Genomic DNA, 21,593 nt, shown 5'->3' on the forward strand with positions numbered 1-21,593 from the left:
CAGTGACCAATAGACAGGCAGTAACAGTATCTCACTTGCTTAAGAAAGACGCCGAGGAGAAGCTAAAAATAGCACTGATATAACAAGCTAAAGCCACCAAAACTCTGGAGGCCCCATGAACTCCAGCCAATTCCAGCATCCCCGGAGAAAAGTCACCAATCACCCAAGGACACCAGCAGTGAGTGAGCAGCAGGCTCACCGTCAATCAAGATCAGTGCAGAAGGGACTGGAGAGATGGCTCAGGGTTAAGAGCACTGACCGCGGGGTTGGGGATTTGGCTCAGTGGTAGAGCCCTTGCCTAGGAAGCGCAAGGTCCTGGGTTCAGTCCCCAGCCTGAAAAAAAAAAAAAAAAAAAAAAAAAAAAAAAAAAAAAGAGCACTGACCGCTCTTCCATTGGTTCTGAGTTCAATTCCCAGCACCCATATGGTGGCTCACAACCATCTGTAATGGAATCCAATGTCCTCTTCTGGTGTGTCTGAAGAGAGCAACAGTGTGGGGTTGGGGATTTAGCTCAGTGGCAGAGCGCTTGCCTAGCAAGCGCAAGGCCCTGGGTTCGGTCCCCAGCTCTGAAAAAAAGAAAAGAAAAAAAAAAGAGAGAGAGCAACAGTGTAAGTGTACTCATATAAATAAAATAAATATTTTTTAAAAATAGAAAGAAATGTTACATTAAAAGAAAAAAGAATGGTGCAGAAAAGAGTAAAAAGGAAATACCTCCCAACTGAATCACTTTAAATTACACTGGATGCCGCCAAAATCCAGGTTTCTAATGTGGGGCTCTGACTGTACCCCAGCACTGGAAGGTAAAGGAAGGCGTCAAAAGCTCAAGATCATTCTCAGGTACACAGTGTGTTCAAGCCTGTGCTAGATACATGAGAACACAATATTTAATTAAAAGATTAATTTTAAAAATTCATCCATTTGTCTGTGTATCTAAGCACCTCATCAACACAGCAGCAAAAGAATCCACTATAAACAAAATGGTTCCACGGCATTTGCTGGTGCTCCGAGTCTCCGGGTAAACAGAACACACAAGTCAGTAGAACAAATCGTTCTTAAATGGAAGTCAGACTTCTCCATTTCCCTCCTATGAATGTACATCTACTAAAAAGGAAAACAATGTTCTTAGTCACTTCCCATCCTGTTTACTTGGGAGAATGCAACCTTCCAATTACCACCTACCCTCTTCTTCATCATGAATGAACTTTTAAACTGAAGTTCCCAGGCTCAGCCTGTATGAACCTCTATAATTCTAGCCAGGGGAAGCAGAGGCAAGACAGTTGCTTACCACTGAAGGAGAGCATGGGCTTGGGGTTAGCAAAACCCTGTGTCTCTAAAGTGACTAAAGAGGCCGGCTGCACACCTTTTATCTCAGCACTCAGGAGGCAGAGGATAGCCAGGGCCAAGAGAGAAATCCTGTCTCAGAAAGGGGGGAGGGGGTTGGAGGGAGGGGGATGGAGAAAGGGATGGAGGGAGGGGAGAGAGAGAGAGGGGTGGGGGTAGGACTGGTTGGATTCTCAATACCCACATGGCAGCTCACAGCCATTCCTAGCACCCATTCCAGAGGATCTGATGCCCTCTTCTGGGCTCCAGCAGTACTGCACACATGTGGTGTACAGACTTAACAAGCTGGCAAAACTCCCATACACATGAAAATAATTAAAGAGAAAATGGAAGCCCTTTTTTAAAAAAGGAAAAAAAGAGAGGGAGAAAAAGAAGGAAAAAGGAGAGAGGAAGAGGGAGTATGTAGAGCCTAGACTTGGGGCAACATAGGACCTCTGTGTAGCTCCCCATCACTAAGCATGCTGGGAACCACCTTCAGTACCTGCTGCTTTCCCCAGCATTATCCAACTGAGTGACAGTCAAACTCCCTCCATGAAATTTAGCACTCAGTGGACCAGATCATGTCCACATTGCATCTGCCATGGGACCAAAGGTCACTCTCTCCCAGGCTACATGAGCACCAGTGTCACATCTGTCTGGCCCAGGCAAGAGGTTAGAAGGATAACACCTTATAGAGGTCAACTCTGTGTCCCGTTAGGACTGGGAAACCAGCACAGGCACAGCAGCAAGAGCAGCTGCTCCTCTCCTCACCCCACCCATGAACTGACAAGACACTGACTGACTGGCCTGTGGACGGTAACTTCTCTTTATATAAAGAGACTTTCACAAGCAAAGAAAGGAGAAAAATAATTCCTGGCTCTTTCAGAGCTTTAGCCTCTATGTGAGAATCTTTTTCCATTTTTCCCCCTAAAACTGGATTTTCTCTGTGTAGCCCTGGCTGTCCTGCAATTAATTATGTAGACCAGGCTAGCCTGCTTCTGCCTCCTGAGAGCTGGGATGCCTGCCTTCTCCTTGATTCTTATCTTTGGCTTCTGTCAAGTTTCTGAGAGAATAAAAGAGGATTCCAGATAGTTTAAGCTTTAGATTTAGCCAAATGTAATGATCTAACAAGAAAAAGAGTTCCCTACTAGTTTTTTTCTATACCATACAGACTATTCACAACTAAGCAATAGAAAATGAGGAGACATCTAAGGAACTTGCACAAAAACACTCTAAGAACTTGGTTACCCATGGAGGAAAGTCTGTCTTTCACACATGGACACGAAAGCAGTCTCAAGGGTGCATGCAGCTTTCTATTTTGTGATATGCTCCCCTAAATCCACAAATATTTTAAAGTAAGTGTGGGAAATGGTTTTGTTTGTTTTTCTCTCTCACAGGTAGCTACCTTGCTAAGAGCGAATAGTCCAGAAATCTCCCCTCATGTCCACCACCGTGCAAACCTTTCTAAGAATCTTTAATCTCCTCTGCCTCGCCAGGCCTTGATGGCCTGGGACAGCTGAACCTTGGCCCTTTTCCTTTGTTTCCTTTGTTTGTTTGTTTGTTTGTTTACCTGTTTGTTACTGAGTGTGGGGGTCAGAGAACAACTTTTGAAAGCCAACTCTGTCCTTGGCAGTAAGGGCTACCTGCTCAACCATCACACAGCTCACCCTCAACCTTCAATTTCTGAACTCCCTCCTCCTCCTGACTCTGAGCCCTAGAATCAATTCCGTCCTTCCTGTCTCCTCTTCCTGAGTGCTGGGCTAGATAATTTTCACAAGCACGCTATATTCTTTCCCACCTGAAGAACCTCTTCAAAACTAAAAGGAGTCAGTGGCTGTCTGAGATGCTCTCTTCGGAGGAAGCACAGGGAAAGGTGTACTTGTACTATTTTGAGAGGAGGCTGGGGAAAGGTATACTTTTACTATTTTTGCAACTTCCTATAAGTCTATAATCACATCAAATTACAGTTTAAGAACAAACTAAACCAAAGGAAGCAGACAACTAAATGCTCACAGGTAAGAAACTACATTTGGGAAGGGCTGCCAAAGCCATACCTACAGTACGGCTGCCAGATAATGAAATACACCCAACAGTTCAGCCCTGAGCTGGCTGGTGGTGGCTCATGCCTTTAATCCCAGCACTCAGGAGGCAGAGGCAGGTGGATCTCTGAGTTCAAGGGTCTCCAGAGTGAGTTCCAGGACAGCCAAGGCTACACAGAGAAACCCTGTCTTGAAAAACCAAAAGAAAAAAAAATCGCTTCTCTGTAACACCCACAACAACATAGCTTCCAACAACAGGCTCTCAAATTGTTCCTAACCATGAAGGCACAGGTTGTGCCAGTGATGAGAGAGCCAGCTGGATCCGGAAAGCTGTGACGCTCTCTGGGTGTTCCATGGTTCCCAGTAGGTACCTAAAAGGTCAGATCATGTACCATTTCCCTTCTGCAAAGCTGAATGCTTGCGATGCTATGTAGCACAGCGAAGCGTAACAGATTGTTTTGGGGGCTTTGGGACCTTCCTTCCTGCAGGGAGGAAATGTTGCCTAGTGATCTACATCTCAGCATAGAAGTCAGGAACTCTAAGTTCCAACCATGACTGTTTGGTATCTGGCTCCGTAATCCTTTCTAAGTCACTTAACCCTTTTGTGTCTCTGCTCCTTTCCCCCCAGAATAGGGATTTAAGGAATGGCTGGCTTCTCACCCTGAGACATGGCATAGTGAAGGGGTAAGGACTTTGATCTACAGACAAATGCTGAATAGAGAATCCCAGCATAAATCCGCCTTTAAACCATGTTTTCAGACTGTGGAAACCACATATTTAGATGCAAGCTGCTTTCCCAGTGCTCCTTCTGCCTACTGTGGAAGTAAAATAAGCTGTCTCTAGGAGGCTCTGCTCAAGTAGCTCCCTTCCCAACAACTGCAAGCTTCTCCTATTCTTTGGTTAATGGCTTAGAAGTCATCAGTCTCCATTCTTCACTTGGGTAAAAGTAATGCATTCATCTGTTTCTACGGAAGAAGCACACAAAGGAAGGAGAACAGGCTCTAGGCTCTACTTCCTTTGCAGCTCAATGATTCCAATAAATCTTAGTTGGGGTTGCTGTACCCAGAGATGCTGAGCAGCTCCCATCAGAAGCACTACAGCAACCACATCGCACAGTCTGGTCCTGCTGCTGTTGTTGTTTAAGGTAGACGCACAACACTGTGTTGTTTTAAGGTAGACACACAACACTGTGCTGTTTTAAGGTAGACACACAACACTGTGTTGTTTTAGGTGACTGTTAATTCATTATTAGTGAAATGTCTACACTGTCATTTGTGAATCTATTACTCAAATGTTTTCTACATCCTTATTAAAAGCCATGTAGTCAGGGCTGGAGAGCCAGCTCAGTGCTTAAGAGTGCTTGCTGCTCTTCCAGAAAGACCCACGTTCAGATCCCAGAACCCACACAAGACTACACAGGACTCTAAATACATACATACATACATACATACATACATACATACATACATACATACATACATACATGGCCCAAAGTGCCATAGGGACAAACAAGAAATTAGACACAATAAAGAAAATTATCTATAGCCTCAGAAAGTTCAGAAAGAAGCTGGCTATGGTGGTGCATGCCTTTAACTGCAGCACTCAGGAAGCAAAGGCAGGTGGATCTCTGAGTCTGAGACTAGCACGGTCTACATGGTGTATTCCAGGACAGCCTGGTGATATAGTAAGACCCTTTCTCAAAAAAAAAAAAAAAAAAAAGCTCAGAGAGAAGATGGTGCTAAAAGTCCACATAGATAGGGCCAGCATGATGGGTTAACAAAAAAAGCTTGACTAGACACCAGGATAGGGCCATTATTTTTTTTCCCATTTAAGATCATGGCTGAGTCTCACAGGGTTCAGGAACTCCCTGACATTCTATGTAGCATATGAATACACAGATGTTTCATTCTGGTTTCAAAGATAAAAAACTGTGGCATCTGATCCCCAAATCTCATTTTCTGTCTTCATCAGAGATGAGTTTCAGATAAGATTTTGCTCAGAGACTGGCATTTAAAGATCATAAGAGGATTCCCAAACTGTCTACATCTCGGGGAAAACAATGGTTCCTAAAAAGAAGGGCAGAGCAGACATGCAGGACTTCCTTCTTCCACAGATGTCCTCCTACACATTCAGACACCATGGCAACAGCCACTGTATAAAGAGTACAGCAGGGAGCGGGTCAGGGCTTGTGTATGTGAAGCCAACTGCACGGAAAGGCATAAGTGGACCTGGGCCACAGTTAATACAGCTGCCATTTTCCTCTCCCACATCTGCTTCTTTGGAATTCATTTCAGGAATTTTGGAGACTTCTGGCAATCTTCCCCCAAAACAAAGAGCAACCACAAAAATAAAAATTAACACTGAAGAAATATAGTGACACTGAGCACCCACATTCCAAACATAGAGGCATCTGGACCCTGACTATCTTCCATAAGCTCAAAAGCTTCTGGCTGTTCAATCTAACATTACATGCCTTACACTCTTATTTATATATAAAATTCATTTATAATTCATAACCTATACATGGGCAAGCATTTATCTACACTGGTTTATTTTCCATGATGAGTTTCACACACCTCCCTCAATCCATAACTCTAGAGGCAAAGAGAGAATGAAAACATGGGCATTCCAACATGAGGGTAGTGGCAGCCAAGGAGTGGGTGGATCCAACACAGCCACACTGTACTCACTGGATGCGCTGTTACACATTACCATGGGCTCTCACTGCACTGGCTGGAGCACTGTGTTCTGCAGCTTTCCTTAACGCCTGCTGCTCCTCACCTCATGGTATACGCATGAACACACAGAAGCAGGGTTAGAGGAGAGCTCACTCCGTCACTACAAGTAAAGAAGGGCTCAGAAGGTAAAGGTGCTCGCCACCAAGCCTGACAACTTGAGCTTTATCCCTGGGTTCCAAATGGCAGAAGGTGACAGATGACTCCAGTAAGTTGTTCTGTCATCTTCACAAGCATGGGTAACGTGCACACATAATCAATCAATCAATCAATAAATGTGACACTAGCCTCACAAAGCACAAACATCTATGCCTTAGAAACAAGCAGTCACTAATGGTGCTCCTCCATAACTCCCTTTAACACACAAACGACAGTTGAACATTAATCAAGACAGCAAGTGATCACTGAGCGGAATACAACAGAAAGTTTTCAAAGACATGAAGTCAACCACCAGCACAGGATAAAGAATCGTTTTTTCTTTACTAATTAAACTGATCACTGCTAGGCTTCCTTCAGTTACACTTACACCTATGGGGAAGTCTAGCACTTGGGAGGCAGAGGCAGGCAGGGGGTGATAGCCTCCTCCATCTTAAGATCAGAAGTCATCCTGTTACAAAATAAAGTCATCCCTGTTTTCTGTCAATCCCACTTTCTCCTACGTTCCATGCTGTTCTTTCAAACCCTGCTTTAAGGAAACAGCCCTGTGTGACAGGGAGTAAAACTTGCTTACTTCCAATAAAAGAATTTGAGTAATGGTCTTTACTCTCCTTCAATGGGATTAACAGCAGATCTCGGAGTTCAAGGCCAGACTGGTCTACAGAGCAAAGCACAGAGAAACCATGGCTATACAGAGAAACCCTGTCTCGAAAAATAAATAAATACATAAATAAATAAATAATAAACAAACAAATAAAAAGAAAACGGCGATAGGAAATAGGACACAGAACAGTCGGAAGCCTGAGAGGCCTGAGGAAAACACAGCAGGACAGAGTAGGGAGCAGCAGGCAGCACACAGTGGGACAGGGGATGAGGGAAGAGGGACCAGCTAACTGGTCCACAGGGGCCAGGGCAAAAATGACCAAAAACAAGAAAGAATAAAACTATCTGAGAGCCAGAAGCCGTAGACAACTGCTGTTCCACAGAATCCTGAACACTACCTGCAACATGGTCTGCGGCAGACTCTAACCACAGGCGTGTGTTCTCCGTCCTACGCCTGCCCCAAGTGCGCGAGTCTGTACTGTTCTCATCTCCTTTTACAGGCTAGGCTTTCAGAGCTCTGTAATTACATGACTGTCTCTATGTGGTGCACATGCCTGTAACTCCAGCCTCTGGGAGGCTGAGACAGGGAGACGGCCTTGAGTTCAGGGCTACAGAGCAAGACTCAGCCTCAAACAACACACAAATCTCTTTCCATGTCTCTTCTAGCACGCCCTCAACCTCAAACCCTCCGACTATATCCTTCTGTCCTAAAACTCGGACTAAAATTGCCGCTGTCGCCCCATTGGTGTGGCTCTCCTGCCCTCCCCTTTACTGTCATACACAGTAACTGCTGAAAAACTTGCTAATCCATTAATTAAAGATCTCTACTTCCCATTATGGAGGACTAAATTTAGAAAGCCAAATTAAGCTGGGAGGAAAGCATGTGTCACAATAAGGGAGATGAATTCCACGGAAGGGGCTGGGCTCCTGGCCTGTATCTTACAGAGCCCCTGACACTAACATGTTCTCCTCTGCTCAGCAAACAGAGACACATCCCACCAGAGGGCAGCCACTCATCACTGTAATCATCTGGAGAAAACTATTATCCCATCAGGTCACAAAAGCCACAGGACATCAGCAAGCAACTGCCTCAGAGGACAATCTTTGCTTTCCCAAACCTCCAATTTAGTCACACAAAAGAAATGGTAGCAAGCTAGCATTAACTGTGCCCTCAGAGAAGAGCCACTTCCCGCCTACAGGGGTGGCAGTGACTTTACTGGGTTACCAAATGGATATAAAGACAAAAGTAAACATTGTAATTTTCTGTTTTGTCTCTGGCACAGGGGGAGTGGTATCATCTACACAGTCTGTAAACAGTAATAATGCCAGATGTAACAAAAGGACAGGGTTCCCCCCATCTCTCCGCCCCAATCCCCACCCGCCTAATGCCCTTCCTTCTGAGATTACTCATCTTGAGGAAACACACAGCAGCTTCCCTATAGTCCATATGCTGCTACCAAATGGATGTGGGTGAGAATCCAAGTTTGCACTGATTCCTCCTTGCTGTTACACAAAGCCATAATAACTGAGATTCAAGACACTTTTGTTTGGTTGGTTTGTTTCTTAAGACAGGGCACCAGATGGCCTGGAATTCACTATGTATCCCAGGCTGGCCTAGAACTCACAAAGATCCACTTGCCTCTCCCTCCAGTGCTGAGAATTCAGGTTTGTACCATTATGCCTGGCTAACAAGTTATACCCCTTCTTGAATTTTTTTCTTTTCCCTTTTTTCTCACTGCTTAGGGTCAAACCCAGGGCCTTATGCTTACGAGGCAAGCACTCTACAAAAGCTAATAGTTTAGGCCGAGAACACAAGGAACCGTCAACTGTTTCTAAAGGCTGACAGACAGACAAGACACAGGGAAGGAGAAGGAACAGGAAAGCAAGTATGGACCTCACAGCATGCTGAGGTCTAGACTCAAATAAGACTGAAATGTTAAAAATAGATAGTATATGTGAAAACAGAATCATTCTAGGAAACTGAGGCTAAACGGGCTACTAACAGTCTGAGCCTGAGCCTAGGGATCCACAGAACGCACAGAGGAAGAGGACGAACTGGAGAAGGAACGTTACCTGACCAGAGTTCCCGCCAGGTGTAATGCAGGCGAACTCTACACTTCTTCTGGTAACACAGCAGTTTGTGCACTACCTGGACACACCGCCTGCAATGCAGAGAAAACCGGACAAGCTTCAGAATCCAGCACAGCTCCCCGTGCTCTTCCTGTAGGGAGGCAGCTTTGCCGGGGTCACTAAGACTGAGGTTAAAAAAATAAATTAATTAAAAAAAAAGATAATCCGGGGTTGGGATTTAGCTCAGTGGTAGAGCGCTTGCCTAGGAAGCACAACGCCCTGGGTTCGGTCCCCAGCTCCGGAAAAAAAAAAAAAAAGATAATCCTATTGAATTTCCTGTCAGTCTCTTTCACACCCTCAAACCGACTCCCCAATCCCCCAACCACCACACACACAATTTGTGCTATCAATGGGGCTACAGCCTCTTAGAGGTCTGTACTGAGGTACACTGAAGGGGCTCTCAATGGCTCTTCCAGAAGGCCTGGGTTCAGTTCCCAGCACCCATATGGCAGCTCACTACTGTCTGTAAGTCTGGTTCCAAGGGATCTAACATCTTCTGGCTTCTCTAGATACCAGGCAAATATGTGCTATGCAAGGTACATGCAGGCAAAACACCCATACACATGAAACATTTTTAATTAAAAAATTTTTAAAAGAGGAATGGATTGAATATAAAAAAAATTAAAGACATTAAGACTCTAGATCAAATTCAGTTTTAAGAGATGGCTCAGCAGGTTCCAGGATCTTCCAAAGGTTTCAACAGAATCCTAGTACCTACACAGAGCGGCTTAGAGTTACCTGGGACTCCAGCTCCAGGACCTGACACTTTCTGGCCTCTAAAGGCACAGCAAGTTCCAGGCCGACATGGACCAGGTGAGACTCTGCCTCCAAATGGCTATATAATGAATGGAAACAAACACCAGCCTAGGGGATGCCAGAAGCACACACAAATCCAGCTCCTTAGCTGCACAAACCAAGGAATTAGCTGCAAGTGCTGCAGCAGCCACAGGGGCCAACAGCCCAGTCCTAGACTTTCCAGTTACACACATCACAACAACACACTGTAACAGCCCAGTCACCAGTCTCTCCAGTTACACACATCACAACAACACACTGTAACAGCCCAGTCACCAGTCTCTCCAGTTACACACATCACAACAACACACTGTAACAGCCCAGTCACCAGTCTCTTCAGTTACACACATCACAACAACACACTGTAACAGCCCAGTCACCAGACTCTCCAGTTACACACATCACAACAACACACTGTAACAGCCCAGTCACCAGACTCTCCAGTTACACACATCACAACAACACACTGTAACAGCCCAGTCCCAGACTCTCCAGTTACACACATCACAACAACACACTGTAACAGCCCAGTCACCAGTCACCAGTCTCTTCAGTTACACACATCACAACAACACACTGTAACAGCCCAGTCACCAGTCTCTTCAGTTACACACATCACAACAACACACTGTAACAGCCCAGTCACCAGTCACCAGTCTCTTCAGTTACACACATCACAACAACACACTGTAACAGCCCAGTCCCAGACTCTCCAGTTACACACATCACAACAACACACTGTAACAGCCAGTCCCAGTCTCTCCAGTTACACACATCAACAACAACACACTGTAACAGCCCAGTCACCAGTCTCTCCAGTTACACACATCACAACAACACACTGTAACAGCCCAGTCACCAGTCTCTCCAGTTACACACATCACAACAACACACTGTAACAGCCCAGTCACCAGTCTCTCCAGTTACACACATCACAACAACACACTGTAACAGCCCAGTCACCAGTCTCTCCAGTTACACACATCACAACAACACACTGTAACAGCCCAGTCACCAGTCTCTCCAGTTACACACATCACAACAACACACTGTAACAGCCCAGTCACCAGTCTCTTCAGTTACACACATCACAACAACACACTGTAACAGCCCAATCACCAGACTCTTCAGTTATACACATCACAACAACACAATGTTTCGTTTGCTGTTTTGAGACAGGATCTCCTGTAGTACAAATTCGCCTCCAACTTAATGATAGCTAAGAATGACCTTGAACTCTTGATCTTCCTGACTTCACTTCCCACGCACTGGTATTTGTTTTGTGGAGGTGCTGGAGATCAAACCCAGAACTTCACGCATGCTACCAAATGAACTATATCCCCAGCCTGTTTTGTTTTGTTGAAACAGAGTCTCATGTAGCCCAGACTCCCCTTGAACTTGAAATGGAGCCAGAGCTAATGAGGCAGGGAAAAAATATAGGAAAAAATTATGAGGACATGGAAAGACAATCTCTCACTCCACTCACCCCGGCTGAGAAGTAAGAGGTTACTGACACAGATAATTCTAAAACAGCAATGAATCAAGACTAAGGCCTGACTATGTATGACCTTGGGTAGGACCATATTCCACCCCACATGTTTCTGGGGGTCTCAAAATTAATTTTGTTTCAGTAGAGATGTCCTAACTCTGCACTATATCCCTGTGTTCTAGAAATGACTTTATTCACATAGCATCTCATTTATATTTCTGGCAACCCTCTCAAGAAAATTGTTTCAAAAGCCAGCAAACAGTCCAGCTGGCTACTCTGAGTTGCAAAGGCTATCTCCTGGGGAAAACACATACCCAGGCTTTCAAGTCTTTACCTTCTTGCCCAATACTTGCTCTTAAATCTTGGGCTTAATATCTATTTTATAAAAAAATATTTCCAGACGCTGGGGCTGAATTGCCTAGCTTGCCTAACATGAGTGCAGCCTAGTTCAATCCTGTGCACTGTATACACTGGACACACTGGCAAGCATCTGTAATCGAAGCACTGTGTAGGTGGAGCAGAAGGATGCCAAGTAATGAACTTTAGCTTACATAATGAGTAACAAACACCCTTCATTGAGTTTGTATTGCTATGTGATTAGGCACTTTAATTCCTCCTGCTCTGTGGTTCTCAACTTTCCAAACTCTTCAACCCTTTCATTCAGTTCCTCATGTTGTGGTAACTCCCAATCATAAAATTATTTTCATGACTACTTCATATCTGTAATTTTGCTACTGTTTGAATTGTTATGTAAATGTTTGTGATTTCTGGTGGTTTAGGCAACCCCAGTAAAAGGGCCATCATCTTAAAGGAGCCATCACAAGCCCCAGGTTGAGAGCTACTGTTTGAGCTGGTCTCTCCGGCTCTTACCTCTCAGAGCACAGTTAGCACTGTTTTTTTTCTGTTTCTTTGAGACAGAGTCTCACAGTGTAGCGTTGGTTGCCCTGGAACTCATCATGTAGACTTTCAAACTCACAGATATCCTCCTGCCTCTGCCCCTCTGCCCCTCTGCCCCTCTGCTCCTCTGCCCCTCTGCCCCTCTGCCCCTCTGCCCCTGCCCCTGCCCCTGCCCCTGCCTCTGCCTCTGCCTCTCAGGTGCCTGGATTAAAAGTGTGAAAAGTGTGAACCATCATGCCAGGTCCTCCTTTTTTTTTTTTTTTTTTTTTTTTTGGTCTCTGCTTATTTCTCCTTTACAAAGAGGGTCAAGAATGACCCCAAAGTGGGTTTGGACCAACCTCGGACACATGAGATCCTGCCTCAAAACAAAACAAAACTACCAACAACGATAATAATAACAAAGGAGGCAGGGAACAAAAGGAAAGAAAGAAGGAAGGAAGGAAGGAAGGGAGGGAGGAAGGAAGGTAGGTAGGTATTTTACTAAACTCCAAATCTACTACATATAGGCTTGTCTTGAAATTCTCTATAAGGAAGAAAAAAATATGATCTTGTCTGAACTGAGGTCCCTAATGGATTAGGGGAAGTCCCCAGGCTGCTTCAAGTGACGTCATGTTTTTATCTGATTGCTGCAGGAGGGTCTGCTCATGGCCCAGGCTGGCCTTCACCTTTCCTAAACCTGGGGTTATAGGTACAGGCCACTGTCCCAGCTCAGGCCAGTGCTTTGTATCACCCATTCACCAAACACTGGTTGAACTGCTACTTAAATCCTGCTGTGCTTATGTTCTAAGGTTCTTAGCACATTGGTGCCAGGTAACCCATTGGTTTTAAGCAAATTGAAAAGTTTCTTTCTGTGAGAACTGTTCCACAGAGAGAAAGTGAAAGCAGGAGAACCAAATAAGCAAGGCAAAACAGCACTGCAGGAAGTGGCCCTTGCCCATCTCCTTTGATTTACAGAAGCTTTCAATATATTCAAGGCCACTTCAACTGAATGGCAGCTTCAAGTAGAGGATACTTCCTGAGGTAGAGTTGAGACTCAGGTCCTGTGCCCTTAATATAAGGCAAGGATGCCTGAGACACCAACTGCACTGCCCAGTCGGTACCAATCTGCTACTGAATAAGCTACCTTAAGGGTAGCTACTCTTAGGGGCCTCTATCGAAGGTGAAAACAAACAGAAAGAACACTAACCCACCTCCCTGAGAGGTGAGAGCCAGAGACAGGCTAAAGGACACAGCAAAGACACACACATTCGAGTGTGCTTGCTCACTCCGTATGTAGACTGACGGCCAGAGTTAAGCCAGCTATGGTGGCACATGCCAGTAATCCCAGCCTGAAGGAGGACTGACGAGAAAACAAGGCCAGCCTGGACTACACAGAAAGCACTAGGCGTGGGACTAAAGAGATGTTTCAGCAGATTCAGGTTTAAATCCCAGCAACCACATGGCAGCTACATTCATTTCTAACTCGAGTTCCCAGAGGTCCAATTCCCCCTTCTGGCCTTCTTGGGCACTAAGTGCACATACATGCAAGTGAAACACATAAAATAAAATGTTTTTACAAGAAAATATTACACTGTCCAAAGCTACACTGCGAGACTTCCGTCTCAAGACGACAAGCCATCAGCCAAGGGAGGTGGCTCAGCAGATCTTCTCACACAGGCCTGGTAACCGGAGCTTCAACCCTGGACCCAGGAGAGAAACCCTGGATGCAATGGCACACATGAACACAAGCTGCTATGAGGAGAAGACAGAATCACCCAGAGCCTGGCGAGCCAGTAAGCCTCAAGTACAGTACAGCAGAAACAATAAGAGACATTCTGCCTCAACAAGGCAAGAGAACCAACTTCTTACATGAATGGCTGATTTTTTTATGTTCACCATAACAACACACACACACACACACACACACACACACACACACACACACACACCAACATAAAAGAGTTAGCAATCACAAAAAATAAAGGGTAAAACATAAATTAATATACACAACAAATTTTAAATATTTTTCTCTTACCCTCAAGAAAAAAAAAAATCTAACCTGTACTGAAACTGCCTACCAAGTGATACAAATTTCAAATAAAGTATCCTTCCGGTTTCTAAGTCATTTCCTTGTTTTCTAGAGATGATGGCACGGTCTCATTTGGTGTGGCTGGCATCTGCCAACTCATTTGAGTCAATCTTAAAAAATTAGTCTAAAAAATTACCCAACCTGTAAAGCTTCTATCGATTTCTCCCTAGAACTTACAGTGATTAGGTCCCAGCTGCTAAAGCCATGTTGCAGCCAACAAGGATAGCTGGATGCCACCTGTCTGAGACCACCCATGTGGGCTGGTCCTTGGCAAACACACACCTTAGCTGTTGTGGACAGTGATGGCGCTGAGCTACTCCAGGGTAGCTCCTTGCTGAGATGCTTCCTCAGCGCCTAGCCATGCCCCTGCTGCTCTCTGCCTTACTTACGGGGTGCACACCTCACTCCAGCTCTGCTCCTAGGCTCTCTCGCTGTCTCCAGTCACCCAACAGGTGCTCTGTCAGCCTTGTGCTCACAATGACTCACACTATAATGGTACCAAGCACAATGATATTTTTAACAAGTGGCAGGTGCCAAGGGACACAAAGTACATTATGATCCCAGCACTCAGAAAGCTGAGGCAGGAAGCTGGACAGTTTGAGGCCAGCCTGGGTTACATTACAAGACTGTCTAAAAAAGAAAAGAAACAAAAACAAATTTAACAACTGTTACATCCTTAAAAATACACACTGGCAGAATGACTCCAGATTTACTGCTTCTTGGGGTAGCTCTCTCATGCACACAGTGGTTTCCTATTCTAAGAAAAGACAGCCCTGCCTTCTCCTGATTTTCCCTTTCTCCTGCATCTTTTGTAGACCCTGTCTCAAAAAAGAAGTGGGGTAGGCTTGAGTTTTCCATCTAAGAGGAATTTGGAAGAGTTTCTTTTCCTGGATTCCTTTCTCCTCCCTCTCCAATGCTGTGGTAAGCAGAGGAGTGACAAGAACACAGCAGACCAAGGGCTGGTTGCTTGGTTAGCTTGGGGTTTTCTCCTACCACTTCCTGCTCGCAGTGAGACTGTCTCCCCTTGGACAAGCAGCTTTCCCCATCACTCAGTACATACAGCGCTCACACAAAGAAGCTTGCCCACTGCTGACCCAGATTCTGTACTCCATATTTCTTCACACTTCACCATGAGGATTATAAACTTGTCTAAAATGGTAAGAATTCGTTTTGCTTTCAGCTCCTCCTTGGCCGCACGCTGCTGAGAGGCCATACATAATGAGAAGTGGGAGCAGCAGCCTGGCCTGCCGCCCAGCCGGGAGCAGACACGTTCACCTAAAAAGGACTTGATGCTCCAAATACCAAACTGAAAAAGGAAATGAAGTAGGGGGAAGGAAAATCTGGACCATATCCATGGATACAGGCTTGGAGAAAGTAAATCCACACGAGGGTGGGTTTCCTTCTGCCTAAGCTTCTTCTCATCATCTTCACCACTCTTAACGTCAGTACACTCAAGGAGGAAGCAGGTGGAGAAAAGGCAAACTGCAGAGAAAGCAAAGTCATGGAGAAGACTTCCTGGGGCACAGGTATTCCTAACTGTGGAAGGAATAAGCACAGGTTAGCGTGGAGAGTGGGTCAAGAACAGCCACTGTAGTCCAGGTAAAAGGTTGGGTGGGCAGACACGGTGTCCTTTAACTCTATGGGTGTAAGCATAGGTCCGTTCAAGCACTCTTCCACTGTCCACGTTCTCTCAGGCAATCTTTCCTTCCACTCTCACCTTTCCTCCTGTACCCTGCTCTCTAACCATCCAAGCCCATCTACTCCTCTCCAAACACTGCGCTGAGAAGCTACTGCAATCCTGAACTGTGTGCCGATCCTTACCTGGAATGCTCTTTCCTACTCATCCACATAGAAAACTCCCAAGGTCTTTTCATGGATTAGGTGAAATGGAAGGAACCTATTCTGGGGTTCTATCAACATGGTCACTCTGTATCTTTCCATTGTTCCTTATCACCAAAAAAAAAAAAAAAAAAAAAAGCTGAGAGTGCAAACTAAGATCAGGAGAAATGAATTTGAATCTTGCTCATACAACTCACTAGCCACGAAGCTGAGGTACCAGTTTGCCATACGATTACTGGCAATCCTAGCCCCCCAGAACTCACAATTCTTTGTCACAAATAAAACAATTTATAAGGAAATGTGTTCCTTGTAGAGTCCAGGGTCAGAGTGCTCGCATTTAAGAAGGGGAATCTTCCACGCACCATTCACAGTGGAAGATGGAAGGAAAAAGGACGGTAAGCTCGCACACAGCTGTGCACACAAACGTGTGCAAAGGGCTGGAGATGTGTAGGGAACGAAGAGAGGGTGTGAGAAACTGGGGTCACAACCTCTAGCCCTTTTTTAGTTGATACTAATCCACTCATGAGTGGTGTCTTCATGATCTAAATGCCTCTCATTAGGGCCCATATCCCTACACTGTGTCCTGGAGATTAATTTCCAACATAGGATTTGGAAGAGACAATCAAACAATAGCACCCTGGCATAATCCTTCCCACATTATATCCATGTGACCGAAAGAAATGCAGAACACCTGGTATTCAGTTATAACAGACACTGCATCTCCCATCTCGGGCTCCACACTCCTCCTTTCTCTATTGGATTACTCGCTGTGAGGAAAGCTAACTGCATGTAAACAACCTAAACAGAGAGTCAGGGGAAGAACAGGATTGTACCAGCAAGATGGCTCAACAAGTAAAAATGCCTGCCACCGAGTCTGAGATACTAAGTTTGATGCCCCAAACAGTCCACACACACACACACACACACACACACACACACACACACACGAAAAACATCATTAAAAAACCAAGGCTTACCAACAGCTATTACATGAACACCAAAGCAAGTCCTCTAGCCCCAGGACTTCACTGAGCTTCAGCCCCACCTAGCACTTTTTCCCACAGCCTTCTGAGCCCAGTACAGCTGAGGCAGATTGGCGCGCCTGGGCTATACAGCAAGCTCCAGCCCAGGGCAGGGTCAGTTGGTAGAGGGTCTGCCTCTGTGCACAAAGGCCTGGGCCCATCCCTAGCACTACATAAAACCAAGCCTGGTAGCATGTGTGATCCCAGCATTCTGCACATAGAAGCAAAAGACCAGGAGCTCAGGGTTGGCCTTAGATCCATAGCCAATGCCAGCCTGTGACACATGAGAATCAGTCTGAAAGAAATAAATTATCGACCCATGAGAGGTCTCAGGTTAAAAATATCCAGGCGAACGTTTCCACAGAAAATATAAAATTATGAATATTGATCTTAAACTACTAGGTTCTAGAGTACTTTGGTACACTAATAATGCATTTGTGAAGGACACTGACAGCTCAACATTTATAGGAAAAAATTTAGAGTTAGGTCTGGTGGTGCCCACCTTTAATCCTAGCACTCAGGAAGCAGAGAGACAGATACATCACTGAGTTTGAGGTTAGCCTGGTCTATGGAGTTTCAGGACAGCCTGGGCAACACAAAACAAAAACAAAAACAAAAACAAAAACAAAACACGTGTTTTGGGCTAGCAGGATGGAGCACGCCTGTAATCACAGCACTTGGGAGATAGAAACAGAAAAAAAAAGTAAAAGCCATTCTTATCTACATAGAGGATTCAAGACCATCCTAGCTTGGAACCCATTTTAAAAACAAACCGAGGTGGGGGACTGGAATAATGCACCATCATGCCTAGCTTGTTTTTGTTTTGTTTTGTTTTGTTTTGTTTAGATTTTTTTATTGAATATTTTTTAATTGGATTTTTTAAATTTACATTTCAAATGTTATTCCCTTTCCCGGTTTCCTGGACATAAGCCCCCTATCCTATAAAGCGGATATTTTAAATTAGAATATACCCGGGATTGTGATCCACGCCTGTAATCCTAGTACTTAAGGCTGAAGCAGAAGGATCACCAGTTAGAAGGTAGCCTGGTTTACATAGCAAGTTCCAGGTTAACTTGAGCTAAACAGCAAGACTCTGATTCAAACAACAGCACAATAACAATTTTTTAAAAATATATGGTAGGGGGTTGGACAGATGGCTCAGAGGAAAAAGACATTTGCCACCAAGCCTGACAACTGAGTTCAATCCCAGGGGCCTACATGGTAGGAAATCATGCACATAAAAAGTAATAATAAACAGAGTTGGCAGTGGTGGTGCAGGCCTTTAATCCCAGCACTTGAGAGGCAGAGGCAGGCGGATCTCTGTGAGTTCAAAGCCAGCCTTGTCTACAGAGTGAGTTCAAAGACAGCCAGCACTACATAGCAAGACCCTGTCTTAAGGAAGGAAGGAAGGAAGGAAGGAAGGAAGGAAGGAAGGAAGGAAGGAAAGAAGGAAGAAAGGAAGGAAGGAAGGAAGGAAGGAAGGAAGGAAGGAAGGAAAAAATTTAAAAACAATAAAGGAGAAATGAAAAGAAGAAAAAGAAGTCAGAAAGTCTATACTAAAAATATATTTAATCCCTAAGGTACTGGTTGGTGTTCACAGACTCCATCTAAAATAAGCTGAAATTCATCTGCTAAGTTTTATAAAAAGTAGTTTCATTGCCTTTGAGTTAAAATCAAGCATCAGACATCTAAACCCAAAAAGTATGGCAAACTAACTTACTAATCCAAAAGTAAAATTCACTATTATTACACTAGACCCAGGAAACCATAACATTCAGCCTGTAAGCAATCTGAAATCTGGTGGTCTGCTCTGTGAAGTCCTGGGCACACCCACATCCCTGACACCGGGGTAGTGTGCCAAGTTAGCACACCAATGACGCTCTCAGACGGAAACAGGAAGGCATCAATTCCATTGTCAGACTTAACTGAGGTGTGTGTGTGTGTGTGTGTGTGTGTGTGTGTGTGTGTGTGTGTGTGTGTGTGTGTGTTTATGTGTGTACAAGGTTTCCAATAACTCAGCTTTGCCTCAAAATCGCCCTGTACCTAAGAATGGCCGTGAACTTGTCCTGCCCCCATCCCAAGTGTTAGGATCGCAGGCCTGTACCAATCCACCCCTCCTGAGCTGCTTCTGAAGAAAGAAAAATATAGTTAAGTGGCCTACCTGAACCCCAAGAAAACTTCAGTGGCCTCGCACGCCTCATGGAAACAACTGTGATGGACAATCACATCTCCTTAGGAGTTTAGCACGGCCATTGGCGACATAAACCTACCTGACAAGGGTGTGGGATATCAAGACAGTATAGACGAAGAACAGACCAAAAGGTCTCTGCTGACCTCTACCTACTCTCTAAACATTAGTGACTGCTTGATACTAGCATAGAGAGCGGATGAATGCCAGCTTTATACATCTTTATAGTGCAAGAGCCTCCTGATCTGCTTCCAGGCATCTACCTAGACCTCCATGCAGTAAGCTTAAAAGTGAGATCGGTCGGTCCCCAGCTCCGAAAAAAAAAGAACCAAAAAAAAAAAAAAAAAAGAGATCGGAGAGATACGCAAAACCCAAACTCTGGCTTGTACTTTCTCCCTTCCAAAACAAAACAACAAACACAACATTTCTTGGTATTTCTTCACACATAAATGTTTCCTTCCTTTTTTAAAGAATCTTGATTTTCTTTCGTAAAGATCTGTTTTATGTAGGTATATGCACATGAGTGTGGGTTCCCACAAAGGCTAGAGGTGTCAGTCACCCTGGAACCAGACTTACAGGCTATTGTGAACCACATGCCATGGTGCTGGACACTGAACTCTGGTCCCCTGCACAGGCAGTATGCACTCCTAACCACTGAACCACCTCTCCGCCCAGTGAGTTTTTCTTGAAGTAAACACAGAACAAACATTTTCTATCACTTGATTCTTTAAAATAAATCTGCACATATAAAATGAGCCATGGTGCTTACACATAGAGATCCATAGGGAATTCCTTCATCATGTGCGTTACAATGAACTCCACCATCAGGTCTAAAAAGAGAAAGGAGAAAATTTTTATCAAACACAATAAAATTCACTCCTTACCATTGAGTTTGGGGAAAAAAGCTCCTCAAAACTGTGTGCCTTCTGCTCACACTGAGTGACATCCCCTGCTGACATCTATCTGTAAGAACTTATTTTCTATGCCACTATTTAAACACTTGCCACTTGGAAATTAACAAGCAAAAAGCTTCAGTCACTATTACATTTCAGTAAAATCGTTCACTCTCTTCTAGGTTAACAAGATAAAGATCTTACTCTCCTATGTCTAGAAAGACCTGCCAATACATTTAGAGTCAAGGGAGGGGCTGGAGAGATGGCTCTGAGAACTGAGAACCCCAGTTCAATTCCCAGCACCCACATGGCAGCTGGTAACTGTCTAGAAGTCTAGTTCCAGAGGATCTGCCAACCTTGCCCAGACATACATGCAGGCAAAACACCAAAGCACATGAAATAAAACAAATCATTTTTAAAAAGTGTGGATACAAGGGAAATTTCATTGTACGCATATCTCTTTTTTTTTTTTTTCTTTTTTTTTTTCGGAGCTGGGGACCGAACCCAGGGCCTTGCGCTTCCTAGGCAAGTGCTCTACCACTGAGCTAAATCCCCAACCCCGTTTGTACGCATATCTCATTCCACACATAACACAAATACAAATGCCTACAGGAAATCTGAGACTAGAGATGAAAGTATTTGGAACCCATTCACACAGGCAGAGGCTCAGCTCTAAAGCTGTCTGTCAATCTGTCCCAGTTCACTATCCTGCTGATTGACAGAAACTCATTGAAATCAGCGTGAAGCTCTGGGCCAATAGAGGTGCTCGCTCTTTCTCTCTCTCTCTCTCTCTCTCTCTCTCTATATATATATATATATATATATATATATATATATATATACACACACACACACACACACACACACACACACACACACACACACACACACACACAGTTTCTAAGATCAGGCAGATCCAGGAACTGAGGTGGACCACCCAAGTGCAAGTGAGATCAGGAGCTTCTCTAACAGTCAGGGGTGATAGCGCACGCCTCTAGTCCCAGTGCTTGAAAGACAGAGGCAGGGGGATCTCTAAGAATTTGAGCCCAGACTGGTCTACAAGGCAAGTTCCAGAGCAGCCAAAGCTACAGAGATAAAAGAAGAAAAAAAAAGTGCACAATGCAGATTTCTGAACAAAGAGGATGATATAAGACCCTACCTACCAGCTCTGTCAGCCCCATCTCAACTTACTCAGGGAAGTTTTCCATGTTTGAATCTCAACTTGTAAAGCTTCTGACCTTTAAACACATCACTGCAGACCACGAAAGAGAAGTAAGAATTTGAAATCTTGGTGACGAGTAACACATACTCATTTTTGTCCTGTCCCAGGGAGGTTGTTTGGGTTTGTTGTTTGTTTTGTTTTTGAGCAGCAGCACCTTTTACTGAGCACTCTAGTCATTGAGGTGATTTACAGAACAC

At 44.6% G+C, this 21,593-nt stretch overlaps 1 protein-coding gene across 1 annotated transcript in view; it reads right to left on the bottom strand.

Moving 5' to 3' along the window:
- The window catches only part of Armh3 (armadillo like helical domain containing 3), a 181,884-nt gene that overhangs the window by 100,558 nt on the left and 59,733 nt on the right, over positions 1 to 21,593 (bottom strand). The window contains exons 19-20 of the mRNA XM_032892086.1: positions 20,051 to 20,111; positions 8,927 to 9,015 (exon numbers count right to left, since the gene is read on the bottom strand). Of these exons, the coding sequence (XP_032747977.1) occupies positions 8,927 to 9,015; positions 20,051 to 20,111 (150 nt within the window). The remainder of the gene's footprint in view (positions 1 to 8,926; positions 9,016 to 20,050; positions 20,112 to 21,593) is intronic.

This window comes from Rattus rattus, chromosome 2, assembly GCF_011064425.1.
Source record: "Rattus rattus isolate New Zealand chromosome 2, Rrattus_CSIRO_v1, whole genome shotgun sequence".
Taxonomy (NCBI): Eukaryota; Metazoa; Chordata; class Mammalia; order Rodentia; family Muridae; genus Rattus; species Rattus rattus.